General features: G+C 43.8%; 2 protein-coding genes across 5 annotated transcripts in view; one reads left to right on the top strand and one right to left on the bottom strand.

Moving 5' to 3' along the window:
- Positions 1-2,128: 2,128 nt before the first annotated feature.
- Positions 2,129-8,864, bottom strand: LOC146543663 (uncharacterized). Its single transcript, XM_085231791.1, has 4 exons — positions 8,823-8,864; positions 4,581-8,490; positions 3,274-3,383; positions 2,129-3,086 (listed from the first exon to the last, which is right to left on the bottom strand). The coding sequence occupies exons 1-2, from the start codon at positions 8,862-8,864 to the stop codon at positions 7,426-7,428; spliced, it is 1,107 nt and encodes a 368-aa protein (XP_085087917.1). The 3' UTR covers positions 2,129-3,086; positions 3,274-3,383; positions 4,581-7,425.
- The window catches only part of IVNS1ABP (influenza virus NS1A binding protein), a 24,513-nt gene continuing 20,042 nt past the window's right edge, over positions 7,462-11,932 (top strand). For 3 of the 4 annotated variants that reach the window (XM_085231989.1, XM_085231988.1, XM_085231986.1), the window contains exon 1: positions 7,462-7,606. The gene's annotated coding sequence lies outside the window, so the exon portion shown is untranslated. Of the gene's footprint in view, positions 7,607-8,485; positions 11,613-11,932 lie in introns of those variants that run through there. The other variant, XM_010715526.4, reaches the window with a different exon arrangement.

Genomic DNA, 11,932 nt, shown 5'->3' with positions numbered 1-11,932 from the left:
TATGGCAGCAGCTGCATGCATAGTGTACGAGCGATCTGAGAGAGAATGGCAAGCATCTGCCTGTGGGTTTGTGGAAGAATAACATCTCACTTCACCAACTGCTTCTCTGACCTAAATTCTGAGTAAGGGGGAGAGCAGTGAGCTTGGGAGCAAGCAGGGAGAGTTCAGAACTGAGAGGTGATGAAAGGCTTGATAATTAATGAAAGGTTTTCAGGCAGCAAACCTACAAGTGTGCCTAGAAATGTGAAGAGAGAATGGATAAAGTGACTTTGGATAAAGATGAGCTAAGCAAGTCCCAAGTCAAGGAGGAGTCAGGGCTGGTGAAGTCAAATTCATTAAGAGTCTTCATTAAGAGAATTTTAGGATGAAGATGAATTGAGTCTGTAGGTTGAAAATGGTAAAGGGAAGTGCTGTATGGGCTACATCTGAAAAAGGAAAGACATCACAAAATTACAAATACTATTTCTTCCATTTTGGTTTGTTTCTTTGTCTGCTCTTTTTCAATTTGGAATCTGAGGAATCCTGGTAAGATTCAGAGCATTTCCTTTTTTTATTTCCTTCCTCAGACTTCTTGCTATGATCCTGCTGTTACCAATTCTTTCCCCAAAAATACATTTTCCCAGTCTCAACATTTCATTTCTAAAGCAGTGGCTAGGAAGTATAAAAAGATACCATATCAATACCTGCAGGTAGCAGATTATTTGGTCAGCAGCCTTCACTGATGAATTAAAAAAAAAACTCAAACGTTTAATTTTAGCCAAACTTGTTTCTGGATATTTCTTGCTCAACGTCATGCTGAGATACTCATATCTTTAAGGCAGTACTCTTCTAAATAGTTATACAGAAGAGAAAAAGAAGCATATATCCATGAATCATTCCTCTTATTCTTTGCATCACATCAGAACAATATCTGTATGTTGAAAGTGTTGATAGAGGAATTGGGTAATCTGAGTCTAACTAATGATTTTGTTACATACCTCCTTTGTTACTAAAATCCACAGTTTAGCCTTTTTGAGCCTCAGTTGCTTAATCTGTAAAACGAGTCTATAAATCCCTCTGTGCTGTTGTAAGACAAGAGTCATTGATCTTGGCAATGGGATCAGAAACTATAGTGGGAAAAAACTTAAAGAAAGGTAAGTATACTAGAACTCCAAATAATGACAGTACATAATCCTGATCAGCTCATAAAAAGAGAATGACTGCAGAACAGGATCAAGCTTTCATTTAAAGATTTTAATTGTGTTTCCTTCTATACAATGCAACTGCAACTCTACAAATAGCTATGATGCTTCCCTTTTTCCATCTCATTTTCAAATCTCATGCAGGCTGTCATTCATAACTGAAAGGAAAAGACAAGACATCCCATAAAAGTGCCACAACAGTAAAGACACTGGTGATGGGTCTCTGTAATGAAGAGTCTATAATTTATCACTTCAGTTTTTGCCAAGTGACATAAAAATAGACAATGAAAATCACTGAAGAACATTCAAAAGACAGACCATAAATGAACAAGACAAAACAAGAGAAATGAACAAGAGACAAAATGTAATAGATGAAGATAGATGATTTGTTAACTTCCTTAGAGAAAAGCAAGAAAACATTATCAGTTTCTCTTTGGAATTCAGATCCCAGCTATACAAATTGAAAATATTTCTATGAACAGATATAAAATGAGCATCTGCCTTGTTTCCTCTTGTAACCACCAGAATTCATATAAGCTGATTACACACTCTATTTTTTCTTAGAATTGCAGAACATCCCGAGTTGGAAGGGACTGACAGGGATCACTGAGTCCAACTCCTAGTTCCACACAGCATCACTCAACCACAAGCCCTATGTCCGAGAACAGCGTCCAAATGCTTCTCGAGCTCTGGCAGCTCGGGGCTGTGCCCACTTTCCTGGTGAGTCTGCATGTTATAAAAGGAGAGGTTGTATGTTTTATTTGGTCTGAGGGCACTATCTGAAGACAACTGATAGAAAAACACTAGCAACTTTCTCTCTTTTTCCTAAATATATATCTTTCTAATATTATAAACTTGCAAGATTATTACAAATGTACAACCATAAATAAATCATGCTGCAATTATTAGAGTAACATAGTAAAAAACAGCACATAGGACCGATCAGATGTGTGAAGTCTATTATTTCATACAATTACCCAACAGGCCAGTTCTTGTTCCCAGAGTTGAAAGGTAAACATGCTTTCAGCTACAGTAGGAGTAGGAACTTGATGTTGCCTGGCAGGGATGGCTGATGAACTTTGAAGATGGAACAAGACATGTATATCACTCACCAATAATTATCTTGGCACCAGAAACATTTTTTTTACCAGCATGTTGCAAACTCTTTGTCTTAGGTATGATAACAACTTAACATGAAGGCCAAAGTATTTCATCTTAATAATCAGACTGCTTTTTTTTTCCAGTTTACTTGTATTTAAATTCTCCATAAGGAGAAATGTGGAACTACTCGTGTCTTTTAATTTACATGGTGATGATATCCTTATGTATAAACAGCTCACGCTGCAGACATTAAATATGAACATCTCCTATTAAAACTGTGAGAGATCTACTCATATTAACAATGCAATTGGAAGCTACTAGACTAATATTAAAACAAAAACTGGGAATAGTCACTTGCACAGCTTTCAAAGGAAGTATGCAAGCAGAGGGATCTCAGTTGCCTCACTTATCCTTTTATCCCAACCAATGAAGAGGTTCCTACTGCAATGAAGAATATAATAAAATCCCTATACCAGCAAGATTTACAGCATTCCTTACACATCCCCATCTCTCATATCCTCTAACATGAGTCCTGACCTCTTCCAGGCTCCAGGGAGAGAAGAGAGCTGCTAAAGACACACGTAGTTACCGCCTCCACAGAACAGAGGAGAGGTCTCCCTGCCAGGTATTTTGTATCACCCCTAGAATGGGAGTACTATGCATCCAACATAAGCCCTATGCTGTACTTGCTGATGTCACACATAACGTCTGATTCAGGAGTTGGACAAGTCACTTTTTGTCAGCGTTGCTGGTTCTTGCACAGACCTCATGCAAATTAGAATTCTCTTCAAGCAGCTGATTCATCTGTGAAAAAAAAACAAACACAACAAATAAGAAAGCAGAGCGTAAGTATAAAATGGTTGTCTCTCTCATGCATTTCTGTGCTGCCAAATTTGTTTCCATACGGTTCTGAGGTTGTAAAATAGAACAGAATTGCAAGATATCATGACTCACAAAAGAAATAAGACATACTCTAACAACTAAGCTCTACCTTTGGTTCAATGACAGTTCATTTCCACCAAAGCATTACTGAGCCCTATCAAAATCGGAGATTAAGTGCAGGCCAGTTGTAGCACTCATCACTGTTTTTGGAAACAAATCCTACCTGTAAAAGAAACATTTGACAAATGTTAAACAAAAAGCCATAACTCACATGGATGAAATCAAAGAGGATCTAAGTCCATGCATGTTATTTATTCGGACACTGTCAAACTGCAGCATAATACAGAGCAAGGACACAGTTATGTCTTCTTTGTATCTCATGGAGGGAACAGATTATATGAGTTTTTAAGATTAATTCATTGTTATTGATCAAGAAACAATATCACTCATCTTTGGCTTGTTCCTGTCCACTTATGAAAAAAAAAGCCTGAAAGGAGTTTCTCTCATTAACTTCTGCCTTCCTGTCAGGATGATCTAAAAAGGACTTTCCTTTCACAGGACATAAAGGACATTCTGTGTATTTCTTCTGCTATTTTGAAATTAAGTCTCATAGCATTACTGTGGCTAAAACATATTAGCAGAGTTAAAGTAACCTCAGAAATAATGCTGGCCTTCTCTTTCTGAAGGAGACATGCAGAGCCCAGATTTTAAATCAATTTTATTCACATTATTTTTAGAAGCCAGCATCATTTTAAAAATAAAAAAATAAGGGCAATAGGTTTTTCTGCAAGTATGCAGAAACACTAAAAAAAAGAGCTTTGCTTGAAAAAAAAAAAAAGCCTGTTAGTACAAATCAGTTTCTGAAAAGGGATTAAAAGGAAAAGAAAGGAAAAGGAAAGAAAGGGAAAAAGGAAAGAAAGAGAAAAGGAAAAAGGAAAAGCTAACTGGGAGCTACCATGTTGCTTGATTGTTTAGCTTCGAGAAGAGAAGGCTCCAGGGAGACCTCATTGTGGCCTTCCAGTACTTGAAGGGAGCGGATAAACAGGAGGGGGAATGGCTGTTTGTGAGGGTGGATGGTGATAGGACAAGGGGAATGGTTTTAAAGTGAGACGGGAGGTTTAGGTTGGATATGAGGAGGAAGTTTTTCACCCAGAGGGTGGTGAGGCACTGGCACAGGTTGCCCAAGGAGGTTGTGGATGCCCCATCCCTGGAGGCATTCAAGGCCAGGCTGGATGTGGCTCTGGGCAGCCTGGTCTGCTGGTTGGTGACCTGCACATAGCAGGGGGTTGGAACCGAATGAGCACTGTGGGCCTTTTCAACCCAGGCCATTCTGTGATATGATTCTATGTTGCAGTAAAGTCCACAAACATATTTTGTAAAAGCAACACTAAGGATAAATAGTACAAAGATCTTAACTTGCCTTCACAGCCAGAAGCTGGCAGGGTCACACACAAAGAATTTAAAAGCAAACAGTTTTACAGCCTTCTAGTGCAACACTCTGAACAGGATGTTTCTGCCAAAGAAAATACTGTCCTTATGAAGCCAAGAAAGACATACAATGCAAGTATATGGAACGAGTCATCATTTTTATATTAGACAAGTAAAACATATTTGCAAATTTCCCCACCTAGCAACCATAATTCAATACAACTAGAAAATAGGTAAGAGTTCATTTCATTTTACCAATAACAAAATTCCAAGTTCTACAGGAAAGCCATAAACTGGAGATTTTTTGAAGGATGGTTCCTGGCCAGTCTTCTGAACACACATAGTTCAAAGGACCAGACTTTAAGCAAGCTTCCTTTACACGTCCATCACCATTGTTGGGGAATCAGATTTACAAATCAATTTTGATTTGCTTTCCTAGAGAGCAGTAGCATGGCAGATACTGCTTTGTACATGCTATTACATGGTTTACATAAGCACATCCATTCTTTCAGATTGGTATTACTTGTTGGTTAAACACTGTTGAACCTGTCACAAGCAAGTAAAGATAGCTTCTAACATAAATTAAAGCAGTATCTCTATGTACTGAATGCATGTGCTCACAGCCACAAGGTGCAAATTGTCTTGAAAGAGTTGAAAGAGCTATAATTTTTCAAAAATTGTAGTTATTTTCTGAATGCAAGCTACATTTTCAGACTGGAACTCCCACGATACTTCATCCTAAAGGCTGTGTTTTTGAGATTAGATCCTTCAAGTTAAAAAAATGGTGGGTTTTTTTTTAAGACTTTAACTAGTGGCTCTGACAGAATCCTGTGCATGTTTCCTATGGACCTAATCCAGTTTAATTAATTAAAAAGACTTCTGTTTATTTCATGGAGATTAGATGAGATGTAATTTATAGTCTTGGTGTGGGAGTCTGGTTTTCCATCAAACACAACACTATCTCTAATCAAAGAAGGTCACTGTAGTGTCTCATGAAATTTAGGAGGAAAATTGTTTACATCACTTAAGAAGAATGAACAGAGACTCAGTAGAAAACTGGCTTGTAAAATGCATGGACACAGCTACTAACACCGTTCTCTCATATCATATCTAAATTTTCTCAACCAGATATTTCATCTAGATAGAGTGATCTCACACGCTTCAGTATTTGCCAGCAGTCAAGTTTTAACTCAACCAGTTTTTAATGTGTTGAGTAGTAGAGGGAATGGGGCAGCTGCCACCTTGGACTGGTCACTTAAATGATTATGATATTCACATAAAATTGCTAATGATCTCTAAACACGCTTTCAGCCAAGCTACTTGGGATCCTAGATAAAGTTCAAGCAGAAGATGCATTTGCATCTGCAGTGTTAATTCTACCACTGGATAGCTTTATATGAAAGACGAAACAATTTAGAAAACCAGAAGAGTAATACCTTGTCTTTCTGAAATAAGGATTTTGTTTTCTTGAACAAAAGTGACAGCTGAGGACAGCCTGTTTCTCACTCTACTGCTCTCTTTTGTAGGAAGAATGATAACTGTTTAACATTTAGCACAAACTTCATATGGAAGAAAACACATTGAAATTTGCATGTTACAGAAGTCTTCACAGGACACATAGCCACATCTTAGCTGTAATAATGATGTTTTAAGGAAACTTATTTGTTTCTTATTTATTAAAACTTTATTTCATGGAAATTAGATGAGATGTAATTTATAGTCTTGGTGTGGGAGTCTGGTTATATAAATTTCTTTCTTTCTTATTTATTAAAACTTATGTTTTAAGTGAAACTTATTTCATGTTAATTAGAAAGCAATCTTTTGGGCAATGAGTTTCAGTGACCAAAATGCATCTGGACCCAAGAAGACACTGCCTGAGCTCAGAGTTTAGCCACAGCTTCAGAAGCCCAAGTGCATCCCTTGTCACAATGACCTCTGTGAAACCAAGGGGAGAAAGCCATCTGTTAGCTCTGTGCTGTAAAGAAGATGCCATACTTGCTCTTTGACTAGCAATAGCTGATAATTAATTGTAATTATAAAGACAAATCCTTTCCCGAGAATACTGTAACAGCATTTTGACTAATACTGAGATTCTAAGGAACATCCCCAGGACAGCTTTATTTGATCACAGAACTTATGTCTTGTCTTCACCTCCTTCCTTCTCCCAGCTTTACCACAAGTGCCTTTGATTAACACATCCTTAATAAGATACTTCACTGAAAAAGAGCAGAAAGGAAGGCACTGAGTTGTGGTTGTAATTCAAGAACTGAAAGGAGCAGAGAGTGGAAATACATCAGGGATATAAGAAGCCAAAACAGTCACCTGCCTTCCAGATGACCATGGCGCTTTTCAAGAAATAAGCCCGTGGAGGAGAAATAAGAGGATCAGCCCAGATCCACCTGCACATTTTAGTTACGGTGACACTGCAGGAGCACTGAGGACTCCAGCCATGAATCAGAAACCCAGCACGCCACCTCACACGCAAACACATAATAAACAGATGGAGCTTCAAACACCCTTCATTTGTCATAGCGACGTTTTAAAACTGCTTTAGCCGGGAAAATCTGGATTTGTCTGGAGGAACAGGGGCACATTTCTCCACCACAACAATTAAAAGCCGAAGGCACCAGAGGGCCGGTCTCGTCGCTACAGAGATCGGCCCTCTGCCCGCCCCCGGGCCGCGCGGACTCGACGCAGTTTGGGGGCAGGTTTACGCTACGAAGGCTTCCCGCCCAGCCGTCAGCAGGCCTGCAGCCCCGCGCCGCCCGGCCTCGTTTCGCGGCAGAGCTCCGCCTCCCATCCGCGCCGCAGGCGGAGGGCAACGGACTACGGGCTACAGGCTGAGCCGCGCCTGCGACGAGGCCTCTCTCTTCAGTCGCCCGCCCGCCGCCCCCCAGCCCCGCTCTCCCCCGCAGCCCGTTCTCGGCGGACTGGGGCTGCTTCTCAGCGTCGACTTCCCCCGCAGCCTGGAGGCTTCCAATATGAGCTGCGTCCTTCGCGTTGAGAGACAGAAGGTAGGGGCGGCGGGCCGCGAGCGCGGCCCTTTGTTCCGGCGCGGGGCGCGGCGGCGGCGGCGCGGCCTCCCTCCCCCTCCTCTCCGCTCCCGTCGCCGAGGGAACGCGGGCCCGCCGCCTGCCCGCCGCTCTCTGGGGCTGTTCTCCGCGCCTTTTTCACGTTCCGGAGGCGAGGCGGAGCGGGGAGAATCGCACTGCGACTCGCGCTTCCCCTGCGCCTGGGGCGGCGCGGCCGGCGGCCGTAACTTGGCGGGTGGGAGAGGGGCGCCGGAGGGCGCGGAGCACAGCCCGGCCGCGGGGCGAGGCGGTGGGGCTGCCGGCCGCCTGCGGCCGCACGCGTCGTTCCCGTCTCTTCCGGACGGACGGAAAAGATTTCCGGTTGCATGCGAGCGATCGAGGAGCGAGGGGGAGCGGGGGCCGGGGGGAGAAAGAAATCCGCGCGAGGGGAGGCGTGGGGGAACGGAAAGATCGGGTTTGAGGAGGCTGCGGGGTTGGCACCGCGTAGCAGAGCTGTCGCTCGAACTGGAGGCCGGCTTTGGCGCGGCGCTGGAAGCATGGGACTGACGGCCAAAGCGGGGAGCGGTGCGGCTGCGAGCGCGGCGTTGCGCGGCCGTGGGAGCGGCGGGGCTCCGCTGCAGGAAGTGCTGCGGGAAATGCTGCTTCCAGCCTTTCGGACGCACGCTTATGCACGTGGAGCTCCTTAGGCTGCTCGCTGTAAGGACGGCCCAAATACTGAATTTCCTTGTACTGTACGTCAAAGACACGTACTGCTTCGGAGAATGTGCTTCCTCCTTCAGTCCTTCACCGCTGCCGGTGATGCTGTGTGCCTCTCTCCGTTGGTGGACCGTAACGAGGACACTGCTTAGGTTGACAGCAAAATATATCTGCAGTTACAGCTTGTAGTTACCAACAGGACAAAATCTGTAATGAAAAACAACCAAAAAGCGAACGTGCAAAGGAAAATTGACCCAACATCCACTAGCGTTAACTTAAATTACATCTCTGATGTAAAGAAGTTGAGTCTCTTCAGTGGTGTCAATATTCATCTTAGTCTGTAATATTTTACCCAAATACAGACTCAGACATGAATCTACATTCTGACACAGGCAGTGAGCTGCAAGTGCTGCAGCTCTGACACGTTTCTTCTGAATGAGGCTGTGAAAAGCCAGAGGGGCCATGGTGAGCAAGAAGTCTTCAGGAACACCAGCTACAGTACTGAGTTCCATTCTGCTTTCACTGTGTTGTAGCTGTCACTCATTCTATCACCAAGCATCAATTGAAAAAATAATGTTTTGGTGTGAAGTTGGAGAGGTAGTGCCTTAATTGGCAAGTGTTAAAAACCAATAGCTTTGACTCCTTTTTTTCTTACTTTCACCTGAAGTAATGAAAGTCCCACTGAGTTGTAGCAAAGACCACAGTGCTCAGTGGGGGAAGAAGGCATGCACAGCCACCATGAAGCAGTGGGCTGGGGGCTGTGCTCCTGGTGCCACACTGCTCTGTTCCCACAGTGGCTGTGTGGTGAAGAGTCCTGGCCTTGGAGGGCCTAACAGAAATTCAACAGCGGTCACAGTGCAGCAGGTTTGTGGGTTGGGTTTTTATGTTAATGTTGAAATGTCTTCTGCAGTGATGTAACAGTTTATAAACAAAACAACAAAAATACTCATCTTGGATGAGGGAATCCTATGTTTTCAGCACAATTAACAATGTGAAGTTTGTTAATTTTGACTTCTGTTTGCTCTTACAGCTACCTGAGCTAATAGTATTTCAGTATATTTGCATTACAGGATGCAGGTAAGAGGATAGCATGGTCAGCGAAGGATAAAAAGAACTAATTTCCTGTGAAGGTGACAGAGCTGCCCTGGGGGTGGTGGAGTCTCCTTCTCTGGAGATATTCAAGACTTGCCCATACACTTTCCTGTGCAACCTGCTGTAGGGAACCTGCTTTAATAAAGATGAATTTAAAAGGGGAAAACTTCACATCTCAAAGTCAGTTTAGGGCAGTGGATTTATCATGGAGAATTTATCTGTGAACTGTGAATCCTCCAAAAGATTCACCCCAGATGTGAGAGCCTCAGTCTCTGCACAGGCAGAGTGTTTGGGAAGCAAATATTGGGCTGCAAGGAAGCTCTGCTGAGTGAGGTGCAGGTATGTGGGTGCTAGGCTCAACTGTGGTGCTGGAACTGCAGCGGGAAGCAACCCAGTGTTTGCATTGCTCCTCTTTGCTTTGGTTTAAAAATAAGTGGAGGAGACGTTTGCTGGAGATGAGGCCTTTTCTCAAATGGAAGTTCCCATTCTGGAATGCTGATCCTGTAGCTTTAAAATATTTTAATTTTTGTGGGGTTTTTTTTGGTGGAGCTCAAAAAGTAATCATTTCAGGGATGTCAGGCTTCATGTATGCATAGTTTACAGTGACCTCTCATTATTGCACTTGATTTAAAAAATAAGGCCTTGGAAAGTTGCAAAAAGAAATCCAAAGCTACTGGTAGTTCTAGTGGCAGTCATGGATGGGGAGCTGGAAGGGAGTGTAAGCAGTAATCAGAAAAGTTGGAAGTGACAGAGTTATTTAGGTTTTTAAAATAACTGTTGAAAGAAATTTTATTTACATTAGTTTAAGGCAGGAAATGCTGCCTCTTTGCTGAATTTCATCTCATTGAAACCGTTGTTGTAGCAGTAGTGTGCTGAGACAGCACAAGTAAGTAACATAAATCTGCATCCAGGGGTGGAGCTTGATGATCCTCGAGCTTCCTTCCAACCCAAGCCATTCTATGATAAGCATATTTGTTATTGTGAATTTTGAGTAATTATGTTAGCCACTGTTCGCACACCCCACAGTCTTGAAGCTTTGTAGTACTGAGGTAGTTGGGGTGTTGGGATTTCTTGGCACTGATGGTGAGGTCTGGAACTGCAGGGCTACTTGCAGAGGGCTGTCGTGAGCCCAGTCTGCCTTTGGGCCAGCATGGGCCTGAGACAGAGCTGCATGAAACAGTGGTGGTGCACTTGTATCTTCTTTTTAAGCTAATTCATTGTAACGCTTGTGTCCTAACTGCATTTTTTTTTACCGATTGTATGTTTCAAATAAGGGGATTCTTAAGGGGAAGCATGTAGGCCAGTCTGTTTTGGCTTTGTTTTTAGGAAATGAAATGTTTAGTTTGCTTTAGGAACTGAGCTGTACCTGTTTTGCCAGCAAGGGAGAAGTGCTGACTTCCAAACAGTTGGTGCTGAATAATATTTGGTAAATAGAGCTTGTGGAGGTGTTTATCCTCGCAGAGCGCGCTGCCGTGCAGGCAGAGGGCCGGGGCGCTTTCCCAGTGGTGCCGCTGCCGTCCCAGAGCAGCTCTCCTGTGTGCGCTTCTGCCTTCTCCAGCGGCCAGACGCAACTTCTGTGCGCCGGGCTGCTGCTGGCCCCGCCGCCCCCGCGGGCTGCTGAGCCGCTGCCGAGCTGCGCGAAGGCTGAGTGGCTGCGGCTCCAGGCCGCCCCCTGGAGCCGGCGGTGTGCTGCCGGCAGCGCGGGGACTTGGCCTTACTTCCGAGATGGAAAGAGCCGTGCCTGTTTTCAGGAACGTGATTCCAAATGCCACGTTTAATCTGTTGCTGCAAGGATGGTTTTGGAACACAAGCGGTAGAAGAGATTGATAATTCCTGAGGCAGCAGCAGGGTCGTGGAAAGTTCCAGAATGGGCATTTGTTGCCTGCCCCCTCCCCGCTGCTGCTCCTCCTCTCCTCCCCTCCCTGAAAAGCCCGGCATAAACGACTCACCCACACTTAGCGTCCCAGCAGCCTGCCCTGGGATGCGGTGCTGCTGGTTGTCTTCGGGCACTGGAGAGACTTGTTAGCAAGAGGCTGTCGGAAAGAGTGGCTGGCTCTGACTTTTCCATGTTTGGTTTGGAAGTACCTAGGACTGGAGACATTCCCCATCGCTTCAGACATGTCTGTAGTCCATCCTCAGCCCATTTTAAGCATTTAGGAGAAGAAGGATACAAGTAGATGAGTTACGGGAAAATAAAAAGGTAGGAGGCATATGGAGTGGCTTTTTTTTTTTTTTAATGTAATAGTTCTTGTTGTGTTACATAGGGATTGTCTACTTGTGTAAGCAAGCACTAATGTCTAGGTACAGAAAGCACTGGAGTTAGGCTTGTCTCTCTCTATGGATGCACAGAAGGATACCGTTCATCTCCTGTTAGGCAGGTGGACGTGCTGTGGGTATGGATTCTATAGGTTGTCTCACCTTTGTAATGGAAACCTGGGTTTAGCAGGGCTGAAGAAATTCCTCAGGAGACCTGAAATTTGACCTGATAGTACACAGCTGTGTTGTGATTTGTCCTTACTT

This window comes from Meleagris gallopavo, chromosome 10 (assembly GCF_905368555.1).
Source record: "Meleagris gallopavo chromosome 10, MGAL_WU_HG_1.1, whole genome shotgun sequence".
Classification (NCBI taxonomy): Eukaryota; Metazoa; Chordata; class Aves; order Galliformes; family Phasianidae; genus Meleagris; species Meleagris gallopavo.
Note: the sequence above shows the minus strand (reverse complement) of the source record. Positions and strands in the feature narration are given on the sequence as shown.

Excerpts from the sequence above, each read along its gene's own strand:
- LOC146543663 (XM_085231791.1), bottom strand. The coding sequence starts at position 8,864 with ATGAGTGACAGCTACAACACAGTGAAAGCAGAATGGAACTCA. Across the intron at positions 8,491-8,822 it reads TGAAAGCAGAATGGAACTCA|ATATATTTTGCTGTCAACCT; the intron begins GTACTGTAGCTG and ends CTGTAACTGCAG.